The sequence below is a fragment of the Spinacia oleracea genome, chromosome 2 (genome assembly GCF_020520425.1).
Source record: "Spinacia oleracea cultivar Varoflay chromosome 2, BTI_SOV_V1, whole genome shotgun sequence".
Classification (NCBI taxonomy): domain Eukaryota; kingdom Viridiplantae; phylum Streptophyta; class Magnoliopsida; order Caryophyllales; family Amaranthaceae; genus Spinacia; species Spinacia oleracea.
The window spans coordinates 8,401,971-8,421,181 of record NC_079488.1 but is presented as its reverse complement, the minus strand read 5'-3'; the positions used below and the strand labels follow the sequence as shown (position 1 = coordinate 8,421,181).

General features: G+C 33.6%; 1 protein-coding gene and 2 long non-coding RNA genes across 9 annotated transcripts; 1 reads left to right on the top strand and 2 right to left on the bottom strand.

Moving 5' to 3' along the window:
* On the bottom strand, positions 1–2,533 carry LOC110805705 (uncharacterized). Its single transcript, XR_002538089.2, has 2 exons — positions 2,192–2,533; positions 1–486 (listed from the first exon to the last, which is right to left on the bottom strand). It is a non-coding gene; the product is annotated as an uncharacterized lncRNA (long non-coding RNA).
* Positions 2,534–5,841: 3,308 nt separating this feature from the next.
* On the bottom strand, positions 5,842–11,114 carry LOC110805702 (uncharacterized). 6 transcript variants are annotated; one of them, XR_008927462.1, is made up of 4 exons: positions 10,536–10,818; positions 10,106–10,177; positions 9,443–9,515; positions 5,842–7,623 (listed from the first exon to the last, which is right to left on the bottom strand). It is a non-coding gene; the product is annotated as an uncharacterized lncRNA (long non-coding RNA). The 6 variants fall into 6 exon arrangements; XR_008927459.1 differs by having other exon boundaries at positions 5,842–9,515; positions 10,536–10,814; XR_008927461.1 differs by lacking the exon at positions 9,443–9,515 and having other exon boundaries at positions 10,536–10,813.
* A 1,296-nt stretch (positions 11,115–12,410) lies between these two features.
* Positions 12,411–18,635, top strand: LOC110805701 (nuclear transcription factor Y subunit A-7-like). Of its 2 annotated transcripts, XM_022011327.2 has the most exons (7): positions 12,413–12,702; positions 13,566–13,618; positions 15,621–15,951; positions 16,436–16,545; positions 16,638–16,709; positions 17,169–17,336; positions 18,006–18,635. In XM_022011327.2, the coding sequence occupies exons 3-7, from the start codon at positions 15,705–15,707 to the stop codon at positions 18,354–18,356; spliced, it is 948 nt and encodes a 315-aa protein (XP_021867019.1). In that variant the 5' UTR covers positions 12,413–12,702; positions 13,566–13,618; positions 15,621–15,704; the 3' UTR covers positions 18,357–18,635. The 2 variants fall into 2 exon arrangements, with proteins under 2 accessions (XP_021867020.1, XP_021867019.1); XM_022011328.2 differs by lacking the exon at positions 13,566–13,618 and having other exon boundaries at positions 12,411–12,702.
* Positions 18,636–19,211: the final 576 nt, after the last annotated feature.

The window sequence follows — 19,211 nt, the reverse complement described above, 5'->3', positions numbered from 1 at the left end:
TTGAACAAAATATAATTAACCATTTCATATAAATTGAACATAACAGAACTAAATATTCCATACAAATTGAACAAAACATAATTAAATATTTCGTATACATTGGACGAAATAGTGTACCATATTTCACTCATAATACATGTAATAGTACACAAGATTTCGTGTAGAACAAACAATATAGGCACATGCCATTATGAAATTGAACAAAACCAGTTTGCAGACCTGATGCTGGTATTTGGTATTTGGTATTTGGTATTTGGTCTTCTTGCAGGGGTTGGTCCTGCTGCATTTGTAAGTTGTACACTATCAACCAAGTTTCTTTCCACATCACAAACATTTCAGGTCTCTCTCTGCTCTCTCTAGCTCTTCCTGATAGTCATCAAACATTCTCTGAATAATGAACAAAACCTTTACAGGCTACATGAAGCTTACATGAGAATTTCCCTTCAAGAAACAACGCGAGAAACTGATACTTTTACTCGGACACTCCTGAAATATGAGCCAAGCAGTTTCTCATATGACAATTTGACAAAGAAGGTTTAGGTTTTCAAGAAGATTCCAACCATTAATGATATCAAGAACTTAATAGGAAGCGTGTGTTTCATTAGTCTCCCACAGTTCCCACTGATCTTCTAGCTTCTGCAACCCTTACCAATTGATCTACTGTCTAACCCATCTAAAATGTTACTCTCTTATGCAGCAAAACATTCTCACGTGTCACAGTTATGTTGTTATTCAATAGCCTGGGAGAGGGTGGCCTTCAGGCTTCATTGATGGTAATTCAAAACACCTACCATGTTTCACGCAACTAAGCTAAGAAAAACTATGAAAACTATGAAAAAGAAAAAAACTAAATGCAGCCCTGAAAGCCATGAAAGAAAATAAAGTAGACTAATTATAGATACTGTAGTAATTGTCCATCTTTATTCTGTTAATATGAAATCTTTGTTTCAATATGAAAACTAGTTATCCATGATCCATATTTGACCCTTTGGCACGACACTCAGGATTCTCCAAGTTGGATTTCCAAGTATCAACGCTTAAAATAACCGTAAATTACATCTTTAGCACCACTGCTAATCGGCTATTGGACAGACCTAGTATCTAATGAAAGAAAATATTGCATGAATTCACTAGGGGAATTGTGTTTTCTGAATTATTGGATCCATGAGCTCTATATGCTGATTTGATGGCGAAAGTTCTCTTGAGTGTAGCAATGCATTTTACTTGAAGGATATCTTTAATCTGAGTCAGCATATTAAATTTATGTATCTTATCTTCCTCTTGTGAGTGAAAGACTCCTAGACACACTATCTGTGATTTCTGATATATTTACAGGGAAATAGCAAGGAGTGTAGCAAAGATTATAGCTCTTGCACTTGATCTGGACACATATTTTTTTGATAAGCCAGAGATGTTGGGGATTCCTATTGCAACCTTACGCCTATTGTACTATGAAGGTGGAAAATGATTTTTTCACTCAACACTAATGACTGATTGACTGATAACATTTTTAAAACTTTTGTGAAGAAAGAAGATTTTTAGCTCCAACTAATAAACCTGCATATACAAACAATCAAATACCGTACAGATGATCCGGATGTTTGTTTGTCTAATTCGGATGAAGCATATGAAGTTACCTAACCTATTTCGTATACATCATATGAAATGGTATTATCTACTTTAGACATAACACATGAAATTAGATGAACTATTTCGTCCCAGCTACACAAAATATACTACTCTATTACAGCCAAACCATACAAAATTTGTAATATATTCCACCCCAACAACAAGAAACAACTTCATCTTTTTTACCCGAATATGTGAAACAATATAACACAAGAAAAATAATAATATCAATACTATCAACAAAATAGTCGAATATCTGAAATACTCCGCACATTTGTAATCTATCAATAACTATCAAATTCAACCTTTTTTTTTTGGAATTCACAAAGATTTTTGGAACAATAAACCATATATATGCACATAATTCGTTAACAACATGAAACCTAATTCCCAATTCGAATTCCTACTTCAACCCATGCTTTAAACCCTAATTCCCAATTCGAATCCCTAATTCAAATTCCCAATTTCCTAATTCAAATTCTGAAATTTATTATACTAACTAATAAACATGAATACCTAATTACAATTTTTGAGCATGAAATTGCAAAACAACAACACGCACCTTGTAGCGGAGATTCTTGATGAGTGATTTTGGGACTGAAATCTTTATGAGATTGATTGGTGTTGAAGGACGCCTGATTTTCCGAGGAAACCAAATTTTTTTTTTCCAATTTACGTTCTTCAAAAAGGGTTTCAGTTTCAGAGAGAAATTCAGGTAGCGGGAGAGAGAAAAAAAACAGTAAAGGGTATTTTTGGTTTTTTACGGGGTGTATTAAAGTAAGTAAAGGTTGCATATAGCAATCGTGTTTTAAAGAGGTGGAATTTTCTCTTTCTTTACATACGAATTCTCAAATTTACATTTGAAATCTTTGCATTGTGCTGTTATTCCTTACTCCAATAAGAAAAAAATGGCCCGCTGATGAATTGGGACTTAACAAAACTTATATAGTTCGTATGTCATACGTTACATACTTTATACGTACAGTTATACTTCGTATAATTTTCTTTTATCTCATCTAAAATTAAGCTACTACGTACTATCTCCGTTTCAAAATGATTTTTACACTTTCCGTTTTAGTTTGTTTCATAAAATTCTTTACACATACACTTATATAATTTTCTTTTATCTTATGTAAAATTAAGCTTCTACGTACATTATTAATTATCTTGTTTTTGTTTGTACTTTTATGTGATTTGATCTGATCTGATTTAATAAGCAATAAGTTGAAGAGAACAAAACCGATATCGTTCTTGCTTCCTGAACGTTTTCACTTCTCAACTTTAACATACTTTAGGTTGGACCTCTGTTTTTATGCTTACCAAAATTCTTTAATGCGAACATGATTTGGCATATACGTAATCAAGCTGTAAACTCAAAGAAATTGCTACGAAGTAATTCTTGCAACAAATATTGTGTAAGTTAACCAAATAACCAACTACAAAAAGTTCATGAACATGCAGATGAATTTATGAAGATATAGAGTATTAAATTAATTTGTGCGGTTTTATGCCAGTTTATGGGCTAAAAAATTTTTACGAGTCAAAATGGATAACAAGAAAGTAAAATATGTAAAAAAAAAAAAACTAGCCCACCTGTTACATGTAGGGATGGCAATGGATCTAAGACTCGACCCAGATCCGGTTGGATCCGGTCCATTTTTAAGGGTCTGGTTCCAAAAAAATTAGACCCTGTGGATCTGGGGCGGATATAGGTCTTTGTTCAATGGGGCGGGTCTGGGTCTGGGTCCAAGAATTAAAGATCCAGATCCGGTCCAGATCCGACCCACATACCCATATATATAATTTTTAATTTTTGTTTATTAAAATGTAAATATAATTCAATCTTTACATGCTAAACTCTATTCAGTTCTTATGATACTAAACTATTTAAAAATTATTTGACGTGACATATACATAATAATATTACAAACTTTAATTATTTATTGTATTACAAGGCTAATATGATTTTTTTCCTAAACAAAAGTAGCGAATATTATGTTTCTAGTGGTTTTATTAAAGCAAGATTACGTCAAAAAATGGGCGAAAAATTTACGTAAGATAAGAAAAATGAGGGACCAAATTTTTTGGAAAAGAAATACACTTAGACCCATATTTAGGACCCATATCCGACCCATTGCCATCCCTAGTTACAGGTGGCTATTCGATAAGTTTTCCAAGTTCAACATAGGGATAAATGATTTCATTTTAAAAGGCTCCGTTTGGTCCTCAAATGTGGAAAATAGAGGGAAATCACTTTTCCTTCTTTCCTCTTTACCAAACGGAGGGCTTAGTAAGTGGGTAACTATTAATTGCAATACAATTATAATAAAATTGTTTGTAACAGATTTGTTTTCAATATGGGACAACACAAGTTAATTATTTGCTTTCGTTCTTTTTCCTAAGCAATTTTATATCCATGGTATAGAACGTACGGATGTTCTCGAGGCCTTTGAATCTCATCACACAGGTATGTGTAATGTATGTCTTCCACTTTGTTTCTTGTTTGCAGTTCATACTCCCTCCTTTATTTTATGGGTTAAGGCAAACTTAGTAGAGAATTGACGAAGCAAAATATATATGTCCCATATTGCTAGTATTTAATGAAATTTACAACTATATATCTAGATTTGTTAGTTATAGTGATCACCCTCCTACAAAAGGTGGGTAGCAATTTCATCTTATGATTCATGATTATCCAAAATTTAATTAATAGTCATCTGTAAATAATGGTCTAGCCTTTTTGGGTTTGGTATTTTTTTTTGTTTAATTTCCTTCAAACTGAATATGATTATGTGAGTTATTTATACATTTTTAAATGTCATGATTCTCGAGATAGTATTTTTTTTTTTAAGATGAGTAATTTCAATTTATATTCCCCTCATTTTTTTCAATAATCACACACTTTGATTTTGGTGCTATTCGATATTGTCTCACACCTTGAAGTAAAAAAAACTAACCATGTACACTAGTCACCAAATTATAATGAATAAATTTAATACTCTTAAATTTCTCTTCTTCGATCTCACGCACTACTCCCTCATCTCTTTCATTTCATTGCTGCTGATGTTGTTCGTGTTCACGGATTCTAACAATTTCTGGTTCATCACAGTCACATCTCCATATATTCATTCTCGCCTTAGTCCAAAGCAAACAGAGGGACGACCAACTGAAAATCCAAAATTGCTTACAAAAACTTGGCTAACTCTATGCCACTTCGTATTTAGGAAATCAACTCAGTTGAGCCATATAGATTAGGATCTTAGATCAAATAAGTAAATTAACTTAAAGAAAATTTGCCAAAAAAGATCTTTTATAACCCAAAATTTTGCGAGAAAAAACCTCATATAAATTTCTTTTGTGAAATCACACCTTAAAGCAATTTTTTTTTGCGAAAGACAACCTAAGGGAAGTTTTCGGCATTGACTGAGCTTTTCCTGCAATTGACTTGCACGTGTGGCTTAAGTTGGCTAAGACACAAATTTTCCCGAGTCTTGAGTTTTCAAACTTGATTTTTTTTTTTTTTTAATCTTTTTTTTCAACTTTAGGTTTTGAAGCTTAGAATTTTGGAGGAAAATTGGGTATAGTGAGCAAAATAAAGCCACACGTGCTTCTCACGTGCAAGTCAATGGCCGGAAAAGCTCAGTCAATGTAGGAAACTTCTTTTTGGTTGTCTTTCGCAAAAAAAAATTACATTAAGATGTGATTTCACACACAAAATAAATAAATAAATATATATATATATATATATATATATATATATACACACACACTACTAGAAAAAGGATATTTAACGACGAACAATTTCGTCGTTAAAAGCCTCAATTTTCATCGACGAACAATTTCGTCGTTAAAAGCCTCAATTTTCGTCGTTAAGCATTAACGACAGATTACCGTTTCGTCGTCAACAATTAATGACGAAATCCTAATTCGTCGTTAATTATTAACGACAAAGGTACAATTTCATCGTTAAAAGTTAACGATGAAACAGTAATTCGTCGTTAATTGTTAACCACGAAAAAATAATCCGTCGTTAGATACTTATGCACGATGATTATTTTAGCAATAACGACCAAAAATTCCATTGTAAAATGTTCTTCCCGTTGGTCAAAAAATTTGAATTTTAGCAATAACGACCAACTATTCAGTCGTTAATATTGCAATCACCATAATAATTTTACATGTGAAACAATATACATACTATAAATCAATCAATTAACACAAATGAAAATTCATTACTCAAAAGATTTTTGACAATAGAATTTCAAGTTATGCAAAACCAAAAATCACATCCTTTGTCTTTAAATTTAAAAACTAAAAACAAATAATTCTTGTTCAATCTAGAAGAACAAAATAAAATTTAACTAGTTGAGGTAACTAGTTGAGGTAACTAGTTGAGTTGCTCTCTCTTGGAGTGTCATCTCTTGAAAAGCGTTGTAAGAGCACTTCTTTAAATGCTTTAAGCTCATTAAGCTCAACTTCAACTGAACTCATGCGACTCTTAAGTGCATTGTTTTCTTCTTGTAATGTATCCACGCGATTGGTAAGAAGACAATTTTGTTTGTTTGCCTCACTCAACTTATATTGAAGTTACACCCTACTTGGTTGTGGTCCTGATATTTCTTTAAGTGTTATTCCTCCTCCAAAACCCTATCACGAGACGACTTAAACACCTTTTGTGAGTGACTCTAGAGGATCTCAATCCTGCTAGTTGCATAAAGAGTTGGCAGTCAAGAAAAAAGTGAACAACAAAAGTGCCTTTCAAGCTTCAAGCTAACCTGCCACGGCCCGCATACCTTGACCTGGGACGAGAACGAGACCGATGTCTAGGAGGAAACATAGATTTGGACCTGGATCTAGACCTAGAGTGAGACCTAGATCTTTCTTTCATAGGTGATGGAGACCGTATAATACCTACAGTGTCCAACAAGTAGAATAAGTTTAAGTGAAATGGAAAAAAACATTCCATAAATCATTAGAGTGAACACAATACAGAATTAAATATCATATCCAATAAGAATATCCTTTGAATAGTATCTTATAAAAGAGTAAGAAAATCCTCTACAAACTTAAGAAAACACAGGTTCACAATGAACAACAATCTTAATTTAGCCAGATTCACATGATAACTAAGCAGCTCATCCTATAGCTACAAAACCTCGAAAATATCAACAGTATAAAATGGTGCCAAATAACATACTTGCATGCACAAACATATATCTGCTAGGCTCTAGTACCCCCCTCACAATCTTTCAGCACCGCAACCACTTTCATTTCACAACAACAAACAAGGTTCAACATTAGTATGAAGAAGTAAGCAGCCATATCATCTAGAGCCTGAAAACAAAAGTGACCATTAACATGTTGTCTCTGCTTGCAATGTTCTTGTACTCTTTATCAGAACTAGATCTAAACGACGAGATAAAGAAGTAGATGGTTTAGTAAAATGGAACTCTAAATCCAATAATACTTCTTCGCATAAACAAAATAGACTCTGGATAACATGAGATTCATTACAGTTGCACATAACAGCTACAACTACAAGTTTTTGGACTATTTCCTGACAATGTAAAAGAAGAATGATGCTTTCTAGTCTACATAGAAACAAATGCTAACTAAATCAATTTGGAAACAAGTGCTTATGATAGTACCAAGGAACAAATTACTATGCACTATAAGATCTAATTTGTATCAGTAACTACCATGTAAACATACCATCAAGCTTATCAAGGGTCTTTGTATTAGTAATTCACATCACAGAAATTTCAGAGAGAATACAAGGGAGAGAAAGTAGCATAATCCAAAACAAGCCTTACAAAATAGTAGCAAATAGTAGCAAATTTCACCTTTTGTGCTATCTATATAAAGAAGCAAAAAAAAAAGTTAAATATCATAACATGGGAAAGTAAAAATAAAACAGAAAAGGATATAGATGAGAATAAATACGTGTACATGGAAAAGTGTTGGTTCTTCTTACATTATTTTCTTAATTCCCTCCTACAACACGTATAAACATGGGAATTAGGAGGAGAAAAACAAAAAATAGAAACTAAATTAAGTGCAACAGCATCAGGTTAAAAATATAAAAACAACCACAAACAAATTTAATATAAATAAAAACATACATTGAAAATGATTAGTATGACTAACATAACACAAGCTATAATAGATTAATAACACTCTATGCAGTACAATGTATTGATTATAGTTTACATGGATGCCATAGAAGCTAACAACGCTGCCAACAGGGAACACACCAAGGATTGGACCCTCATTTCCAACCCACAAGTTCGGCGGAAATGGAAGGATTTTAGGCAAAACAAACTAAGTTGTAAATTGTGATTGTATTTTATATCTAAGAAACTGGGAAGGATTTCATACCGTAGACTGTCATACTTCACTAGTTTTCCATTAAAAGTTGCAGAAGTAGTATTATTGATTTGTTCCTCGTGCACGTAATATATGTCATCCTGTTCTAGCTTAGTTGTAAGCTAAACTCTTACTTAGTGCCAGAATGCTAAAGATAGAAATATTTACCTTATTTTGGGTGCTTGAAATTTATCAGAGTAATTTACTATGAAGTTGAAAAAGTAATTTACTCTTTCAAATAAGGGTAAACATAGTATTTCTCTGCATCTTAAAGTAGCAACCATGATTCTATGAAGAATTATCAGAGTAAAATTACCAAATGAAGAGAAATACAATCAGAGTTTAGGAAACCAAATGATTTGCAGAAGAACAAGTGTGAAGCTTCTCTATTCAGGCCATTAATTTAAGACTAACATTTTCCTGGCTATGGTTCAGGTCCTGGTGGCTATAGTTCACGTCCTAGTGGTTAGATTATGCTATTTTATGAAAAACATCCTATGATTGGGTCACTATCTATGTCCATATCCATGTCAAAATGCCAGTGATCTGACAGGGTTATGTTGAGTGAAATTTAGAGCCTGGATAACTTAGCTAGCTAGTGGTCTGTTGTCTGCTAACTGGGTTTGACTTCAGTGAGAAACAGGCCTGACCCTTGGTACCTGTTAAACAGCGTGACATCAGACCACAAAACCAACAAAAAAGAAGTTTAATCTTGCTGCCCTCTTGCAAATCACAAGTTAAACATGTGTTGTTTAGTTATTGTACCATTTATTTTCCCTAAAAGTGGCCAACTTGAAGAATATCTCATTTGACTTAGCTGCTAGCTATATGGAATGAGTTATGTGACAAATGAAGCAAAGTATATACTTCATATTAGGCTGTTTCATATCAAAACATGCTGAAGTTTTGGTTTAGTTTATGATAATCCATTTAATGCTGCAACTTACTAGTGCAAGTGCACAAGCTCATACAAGCTGAGGTTTGGTTTAGTTTCATATCCATACATGCTGAATTTTTGGTTTTGTTTCTCAAATCTCCATTTATTAGGACAACTTACTTATATCTTAACTTAAATAAGAAATTGAAACCAAAAAATCATATACTAGTAATATATACCCTCACACGGTCACACCTGATGTTATCTATTCGCTTTTATGCTTGTGCACTTAAGCTCGTACAAGCCATACCCTCAGAAGCTGTTTTTTACAAGCCTGTAACAATATTTGGGATGCCATGTTCTAGGCGAAGCTTAATAATTCACAGGCTTGTAATCTAACAGGCCTGTAAATAATTATGACTAAAAGAAACTTTCTTGCGATCACATTAAATCAGGCATAATTTGAAAGTAATACGAGCTAGTAGCAAATACTAATTTTCAAACATGTGATCAGCATAACTGCAACATGATATAAAGATCCGACTACTCAATTAAACAGTAAGTTCTTACTTTTTTTTCCTGATTTGTATCTAGGTTGTAAAGCATAGACACTTAGTGTGCAACCAGCCAACAGGCATTGAACCTGAATATAAGCACCATAATGAAAATGACAGTATATAAGAGTTATAACTAACCACAATACCCCCAATTCATATCTCAATAACGCTATGTATAATTCAAATTATGAAAATAGGTTCCACACAAGGCTTACTTGCCTAAAAAGATTAAAACCTCACATATTTCTATCACTCCTCCATCCAAAAGTAATGGTCATGTATATACTACTCTAGGATGTACAAACAAAAATGTTACCTTTCCTATCATATAATGGAATACTCAATAGAGCATACCAACACGTGATTGGCTTCCCCCAAAAATACCCAACTGGAGTACAAGAATGATCTAACTATAACAAAGAATTATCTAGCAATAATTTCCCATATTCATAGTGATAAGTTATTGACACAATTTGGCAATTATTTCCAAACTGAGGGAGTAATAATTTGCTACAGAGGACCACAAACTTGCAATAGACCATAACAAACCAGTCAATCACCTTTATAATCAGCCTGTTAATTGATTAAGAAGAATTAATGACTCATCTAAATTGCAAAATATTGATCAAATGAAAAAAAGTAAAATAAACAACCAAGAAAAGGGAGAGAAGGATACGCTGTTGATCATCAGAGGGACGCTCCTGGAATTTATGGTCAATGGTAGAATATGTAATCGAGAAATTTTCCGCTGGAAAAAAGATACAATCGCAACGAAATTCTAAAATTGATGAACAAAGGGTTGATTCCAAATCAATGCTTTTCTAAGGTTCCAGAAACTTTCCCTTAATAATAGCACTTCAGTTATAGTTTTATATACGAATGGATTAATGAAATTAATTCATTCTCCCTCAATCAATAAATCGTTAAATCAACTGAGATCGTCAAAAGTTCACCAAAGCATTTTTCATCATTTATAAATCAAATTGTACAAAACTTGATAATCCACATTGAATGGAATAAATTGCAGAAATTGGCAATCAACTTTTTAAGAATTCGACTACAGTGAGAGAAGAAAATTAAGGAGAGAGACAGGAAGAGTGAAATACCTGGTTTGTACTTCTAAATGGACTCCAGCCATGGCCTCCCGTTAAACTTTTCGAGGGTTTTATCTTTTCAATCTTAGGTTTTGGAGAGGATTTAGTGGAATTATATAAATGCTTTGAAGTCCAGACATTAACGACGGACAAAGGTGAAAAATATCCGCCCAATTTTTTTTGTTTAAATGTTTAGAAATTCAAGATGACCCGCGCGTAACAAGAAAAATATTTTGGCTATATTAACGATGATTTTCTGTTCACGTCGTTATTTATTGGTCGTTAAAAGCATAAATTCTAGTAGTGATATATATAGCAATTTCTAGCAATCTCTATCAATTTCTAGCAAAATTTGGGTTACAAAAAATTTTGGCAAATTTGTCTTACCTTAATGAAGCGTCAATTGTCCACTTAGGTCTATTCGAAACCAAAATATTGTCGAAGAGAAGAAAAAGAAGTGAAAATTTCAATCAGACTAGAACATGAAAAGAAATCTTCAAAATTATCATGGATTTGTAATTTGGGCGTACCAAAATTTGATTATGGAAAATATCAATGGAGATAAAGAGACAGACCGAGAGAGAAGGTTAAGGAAATTGAAGGAGAGAGAAAAAAATAGGGCGTAATTTTTTGAGAGAGGAAGAAAGTTTATTTAATAAATAATCTTTTAAATTAATTAATATTTCCTCTGTTTCACAATAGATGCATCGTTTCTCTTTTGGACACTATTCATTAACTAACTTTGACAATTATTCTTTCACATTATGTAAAAACAAACATAGTCAAGTGAGATCTTGTTAAATTCGTATCAATGTGAGGATTCCAAATATCAATTTTTTATAACTTTTACTTACACGCAATTAGAAATATTAATTATCAAAGAAGTATGTTGGGATACGTGAAAATAGAAATGATGCATCATTTGCGGAACGGAGGAAATAATACATAGCAGTATAAATCACTTCCGATACATTGCAGTACATGATGTTCGCTGTAGACTCATTTTACTACTCCGTACTTTGACACCTAACCATTATTCCCTCCGTATTTATTTAAGGGATACACTTGCCTTATCCGACCGTATTTATTTAAGAGATACACTTGCCATTTTTAGTAACTTATCAACCCCACCATCTAATTAAATAATCTATCTAATATATCATATGTCCCACCACCTTATTAAACAAATAATTTCAGAACTACACCCCACCTTCACCCCTCTAAAATGATATGGTTCCCACTTTGTTTTATTATTAGAATATCTACTCAAATCCCACTTGTTTTATTACTTATTTCATTCAATCTCCTTCTTAATACATTGTCCGACTAAGTGTATCTCTTAAATAAATATAGAGGGAATATTCGCTATCATTCGACGCTACCTGCTACTCAACCGCTAACCATTATTCGCTATCATTAATTTTAGAGGACAAAACCTTTATTTTATTTTACAATATCAACCGCTACTTTTATCGAACAATCACCTTAATTACCCGCTACTTGGACATCTAACTGTTATCTGCTACTATTCGACACTACCAATTACTCTAATCACTACCCACTACTCAACTACTAACCATTATCCGCTACTGCTAATTTTGCCAAACAGGGCCAAAATAACATAGAGGAGCTTTAAAAAAAAGTTTAAAAAGTCAGCAATAGGTCATTAAGAAGATAAGAGTGGCAACAGTAAATCAGTAACAAATGGCGGGACCTTTGATGATACACAGATAAAGACGTCAATAAATGACACCTTGGGAAACGACAAACCACCAAAATATGGTGAAAATCATAAACATATACACCCCCTTTTACTTTACTGTACTGTACTCTGTTTTCTCTCTCCTCTCCTCTCTGTTTTTTATTTATTTTAAAATAATTCTTTTTTTGTTGTTTTATTAAATAAAAAAAATAAAAGTAATAAACTTTGATGATGATCAGTTGGTAATTGGGGCAGTCTCTCATTTAATGGGTAGTCTTCCCTCTTTCCCTAAGCAAAATCCAATTAAAAACAGAGAGCAAAAAAAATAAACCAAAATTAAAAAAGAAAAAAAACAATTCTAGTGAGAGAAAAACTTAGAGAGAGAAAACAGATGGGATTGGGGGTTTCAAGGGGGGAAACATGCCCAACTTGAACCCAGCAGCTCTCATCTTTGCTTCCCTTCTTCAGATCCCAAAGGTCTTCCCTTTCCTTTTCTCTTTTTTTTTTTTTTATCCCTTTTTATTTACCCAGCAAAGATTTAATCTTTATATACTTTTTTACTTCTATTTGACTCAAATTGATCAAATTCCAGCTTTTTTTCATCTGGGTATTTGTCAATATCTCTTAAAAAAGGTTTGAAATTTGTTTTAATTTTTTTACTGCATGTGGGTATTTTTGGATGAAATGAAATTATTGCTGAAGAGGAAGAAAAGGGAAAGCTTTCTCTTTTTGGTAAAAAAATAAAAAAAATATCTTGTAGTTTTGTACTACTACCTGTAAATTTTGTAATGTGTGTTTCTCTGTTATTGGTCTGCTTTTTTCTTTCTTGAAATTTCCATATTAGGTGTTGTTTGTTTGGATATTGTTGCTTTTTTTGGGTTAATTTTTTTTTACCACTTTTTTATTTTATACAATAAATTACTTTATTTTCTTCCTATTTATGGTATTTTTGTTGTTAATTTTTTGTGTATTTTAGTTTTGGAGTTTTGATTATTTTTCTTCTTCCAAAGTCATGGGGGGTTGAATTTATGTCAATGGGTTGGTTGAGAGAAAGCACCTGAAATGCTTGCTTTGTCATTTTTTTTTTTTTTTTTTAATTCTTTTTATGGTATGATTCGATTGGCCTTGTGTTTGTTATCGATTGTTCTTTTTTGGGAAGTTTTGTTTTTTCTTTAGCTTTACTTTCCTTACTACATTCTTACCAATTTAGGTAAGGAAGAATTGCATATTTGTGAGTCATCTTGGCATATGTATGTATGTATTTGCTCATTTGTTGCATGCAAATTTCACATGTTTTCTTCACTAGACTGATTGTCTGATTTGCTAAACTTAACTTGCAGCTCAGTGTTGGGTGACCGCTTCCGGCCGTTTTCGTGTTTTCTTTGTTTTGGAGGTAATTCAAATGTTGAATGAATGTACTGTGTGAACTTGTGTGTAAATTTGGCTTGGAAGTTGGAATATCCTGTGTGCATGAGCTGTCTGCCCTTCTTGATTGTGTCTTTCGAATTCGTTTTCATGGCTTGGTAATGAAAGTTTCAGAAGCAAAGCTTATGTTTGAATTGAATGTGGTTATCCTTTATGGGGCGTTTGGTTCGCACAGTGGTATGGGGTTGGAATCAGGAATAACAATATGGTATGGAACTTGATTCTTAATACCAATGTTTGGTTTCAGTTCGTGAATGCGTCTTTTCCTTTTATTTGATACATATAGTAAAGGTATGAGCCAAATCCACCTTCCTCTATGTTTCTAAACCCCATACATTGGGGGTTTGAGCTACGGTATGGGTTTGAAACTATTAAAATTATCAACCAAACAAATGGTATGGGTTTAGACCATTCTTAGAATTCGCGAACCAAACACCCCATTAGTATATAGAATTCCACATGGGAGTTTACATATGAAATTATACACAAACTGGTCACCATTACCTAAATTGTATCATCTTGTACTAAATGAGCTAGAAGTTTAAATATCTGCTCCATTTGATATATGCAGTGCTTTGTACTGGCTGACAATGTATTTTATGCAATTCTTCTTACTTTCTTAGGATATAGTACTTCTTATATATAAAGCTTTTAGGTGCTCAAGTTTTCCGAATTATGGAATTGTGTATTACACCTTAAGGAAATGTGAAGTAACTTAATTTATTTGCTTTGATCCTATCTGCATTCTGTATGAAGAGCTTCATTTCTGTATTCAACCTGAATTTTTTTTTCTTTTCAATTTGTTGTTGAATGAACTTGATTTGTGGAGTATTCAACCTTGTATCAAACAGTTTCTGCATTTGATTTTGTGCTGCTTTTTATGCTGCTACTTTCATCTACTTCTTCAGAACAATCCTAGTAAATTTAGATGATGCTGCATCTTGGTAGGAAAACAACTAATAGAACCTTGTGTGCATTTCCCTGAAAGTTTCTTCAATTCGTTGTTGAATGAACTTGATTTGTGGAGTAATCAACCTTGTATCAAACAGTTTCTGCATTAGAATCTGTGCTTCTTTTTATGCTGCTACTTTCATCTACTTTTTCGGAACAATCCTGATAAATTTAGATGCTGCATCTTGGTAGGAAAACAAGTTATAGAACCTTGTGTGCATTTCCTGAAAGTTTTTTCAATTTGTTGTATAATGAACTTGATTGTGGAGTATTCAATCCAACAGTTTCCTCATTGGAATTTGTGCTTCTTATATGCTTCTACTTTCATCTACTTCTTCTGAATATTCCTGGTAAATTTAGATGCTGCATCCTGGTAAACCACTAATAGAACTATATTAATTCCTATTCTTCTAAACTATGTATTGTTCACCTGCCTGATGTACAAGCTGTCAACCTCTACTAGATCATCACAATTTGCGAGACTCAATTTGGGTCTTTTTCAAAGCTAATTTGAGGTTCATTTTATATGGATTTTTTACAATGTTTGTTTCATAACTTAATACAATTGTTCTTTCTGTTTAGAATATCTGAAATTGTGTGAAGATTTTGTATGATTCGTATTATTGTTAGTTTTGTTCCTTTCTTGACTATTTCTGCTACTACCATTATCAACTTCTTAACTAAAGAGGCCGGCTCACTGAAACATAACATTTTATGCTTGTCATATAAAAGGCTGCATACATCCTGCATCGCACAGACCACTCCAACACTATTGTAATTGTCGCATCAACATTTTTGGTGCAATATATTGGAGTTCAATCCAAGTCTTTCAAGAAGACTGATGCATCTTGATTTTTTTGTATGTTTTGAGACTTTAACTTCAACTTACGAGTTTGGCAAGTGTTTCTGTCATTTTATTACAACAGATTGGAGTTCTGAAAAAGGGAAAGAACTTCAATGTGAAATCTTTATAAAAAAGATGTTACATTTACAAACTGGTTTTTTCTGATTCAATGCAGATAAACTGATAGATAACCAGCTGCAGAACTGTGCAGAAAATCTACACTCACTCAGAATTCATACAGGGTGCATAACTTATCCAAATGTCCAACTTATACGTCAATTTTCCTCCACACTGGAATTCAAACAACCAGCATATTTCTGAATCTGTGTCAAAGGGCTTGAGCTTGAAAGTGGATTCACCACCTCAACTTCATCTTAATGGAATGTCGTTAGGCTTTCATTTACACGATGATGACTCGCCTTCAAGTCAATCAACTCAGTCTAACCATGATTTGACTGCTAATGCCGGAACCAATTCTCAGGATCAATGCATGTCATCTGAATCTGGTAATCCTCATTGTTATATTATACCGTCCTTTCCCGTTCTGTTATATTGCATGAGGGCTATGAAGTTCTGGTGATTGCATACACGGTAATGAATTAATGATAGTGGTACAAGAGATGCTTGATCTAGTAATATTTCATCACCTGATTCTCACTTATTATTCCCGAACTTATACAACAACAACAACAACAACAACAACAAAGCCTTAGTCCCAAAATGTATTCCTGAACTTATATTATCTGAATTTAACTGAACTGAACAAAACTTATTTTAGTTATAAATTATGCTTGGAAACCCTTATTCTTTTTTACTGAACTTATATGAACTTAACTGAGCTTATTTTTCCTGAAATAAGTGAAAATAAGGTGAACATAACAGAACATAAATAACATCCCATATAGTGATGTTTGTCTGAAGGCTTGTCAAGCTCTGTAGGTTAGTGTTAATTATTCGCAAAGTTAACATCTTTTCCTCTAATTTTTTCAGGCCAAGAAGTCAGTTGTGGGCAGAACCTAGGTCAAATGAAGCCAGTTTATCTAATGGGTCATCCAGAAACTGCTTATGGTACCGGTCAAATCGATTACAGTCATGCAATGGTAAGCTCCGGGCTGATTTTTATCTACGTTTTGTTTTCAGTTTTCATTTCCATCCTGATTTTTTAAAATTGCTACCCTTGTCCTTACGACAGGGATGCATGCCGTACCCTTATGGTGATCCCTACTATAATGGGCTAATGACTGCATATGGACCAACACCAATTGTAAGCTTCTTTACATTGAATCTCATTAAGTTGCATTTATTTTTATGTTTTTTGTTTCCTTACATCCATCACATATAACTATATATGTCTGCACTCCATGCACAAACACTTTAATCTGGTTTAGAGTATTAGGTCCCGTTCTTTTGGACTTTTTCCCCATAATTTCAGTTCGGTTCTGATCATGTCCTATAAGTTCAGTTCAGTTCAGGTCCAATAAGTTAAGTTAATTTCATGTCCTATAAGTTAAGTTCAGGTCCAGTAAGTTTATTTCAGTTCAGTTCAAGTCCTATAAGTTCAGTTCAGTTTAGTTTAGAGATTTTCAGTCGAAAAGAACAGGGTCTTAGACTACCTATTAAAGTTTGGAGAGACCATCAAAATTTTGATAACCTTTCTGCAAATCGATATATTTTGCGATTCGCTTCACAATAAATTTATACTCTTTCACATTGGATTGACCAGATTCAGCCCCATATGATGGGTATGACAACTACAAGAGTCCCATTACCTCTTGATATATCTGAAGATGAACCCATTTTTGTCAATGCGAAACAATACCATGGCATTCTCAGAAGGCGACAGTCAAGAGCAAAGATGGAAGCCCAAAACAAGCTCATCAAAGCTCGGAAGGTAATTGTTTCTCCCATTCGCTAACATTCACAATACTTGCAACACTATTAGGAAATCCAATGATTAATAATTAAGGAGTAGTAGTATGTACTTCCTCCATTTCTTTTTACTCGCAACAATTTCCTATAACAGAAACATCACTTTGCTTGCAACCCACTATAAATGGAAAACTATTTTTTATGCAATGACATTTATACCCTCACGTTTTTCTCTTTATTAACTCGTAACCTCTCACAGTCTCACCCACCAAATAATATGGAACTTTCCATTTATGCCCTCGTAATAAAAAAAAAATTGATTCTTTTTTCTCAAAGTGTGTGAAAAAGTGTATGTTGCAACTATATAGAAACGGAGTAAGTATTATTTTATAAACGTGACAACTTTTTACTGGAATCCTATAGTAGTAGACATGATAATTAATTCTGGACGGACGAAGTAGTTACTCCCTCCTTCCCTTTTTGAGGTTGCTCAATACCTTGAATGCATTTTTTTTCCCTTTTCTGCTCTCTATATCTCTCATAATGGGACCACTTTACCGTCCCATGTTCACATTTCACGCCCAATTCGGAAAAAAGTGGTTTTTTTTTTCCCTATGGGGCAATAAAAAAGGGACAGAGGGATTATTAAAACAAAGACTTTTCTGATGGAGTTTTTACATTGTTTTGGCAGCCTTATCTTCATGAATCGAGGCATCTTCATGCCCTAAACAGGGTCAGAGGAACAGGTGGTCGTTTCCTCAGCACAAAGAAGCAGCAACAACAATCTTCTAACTCAACTTCTGCAACAAATGAGAACTACTCAATCTCGAGTTCTTCTAATGCATTTGCCCGTAATGGTAATAACAACATGGTGTTTGAACCCCATCATCAATCACAACAATGCATGGCAACTGGTAGCTCAAACAATGGCTTCTTCCAGCAGCAAGATAGTAGTGGGTTTTTGGGCATCTCTTCTTCGCAACACAATGGTGGGTTTATTACCAACAACCCGAACCAGCATCAGGCTCCGGTGGTCCGGTGATGTTCGGGTGGGTCAACCCAACAGATCGCGGACTAGGCAACTCATCCTTGGCTTTAAACACTTAAAATATTATTATTATTATTATTATTATTATTCTTGCTTGTATTAAGCTTCCTGGCTTGTTTTTATTATGCTATGAAAGAACTATTCGGCTGTGTATTTAAAAATATCGATATGTTCTTAAAAGTATCGGTATGTTATGTTATCCAGAATTTATTTGAAATGGACGATCGTTTGACATTCTTGTAGTGTCAAAGTAATGAAATCCCTTATTTTGAATTTTGGATGATTTTATGACATCTGAGTATTATAGTATTCCCTTCCATTTTTTCTAAGGGAAAAGTGACCAGAAGTTATGATAGTTTTCTTTCATCTAGGGGTAAAGTACTGCTTCGGTGCGGGCTGTAAGAGCTATACCAAATCGAGGCAAACTCTAAATATTAGATATGATCTCCAAATAACAGGGGTTAGGTCAGCCAGTGAGACGATAGGGATAAACTTCATTGCCGAGAGGGAAACAACCCGGATCACCAGCTGTAGAAACAGAAGGTTCGCCTAGAAGCAGCCACCCTTGAAAGAGTGCTTAATAGCTCACTGATCGAGCGCTCATGCGCCGAAAATGAACGGGGCTAAACGGTCTGCCGAAACTCTAGGATGTAAAAAAACATCTATACTATATTCTACGGAGTAACTTATTTAAGGAAATAAAATACTTCAGCCGTTCCAATATTATTACACCATGTAGGTTATATCAAAGAATTTTGGTAATGGGTAAAGAAGAGAGAGAAAGACAACTTGCTCATGTGATTGCAAGCATAAATAAATAAGAAGGGTTAATATATAACGTTATATTGC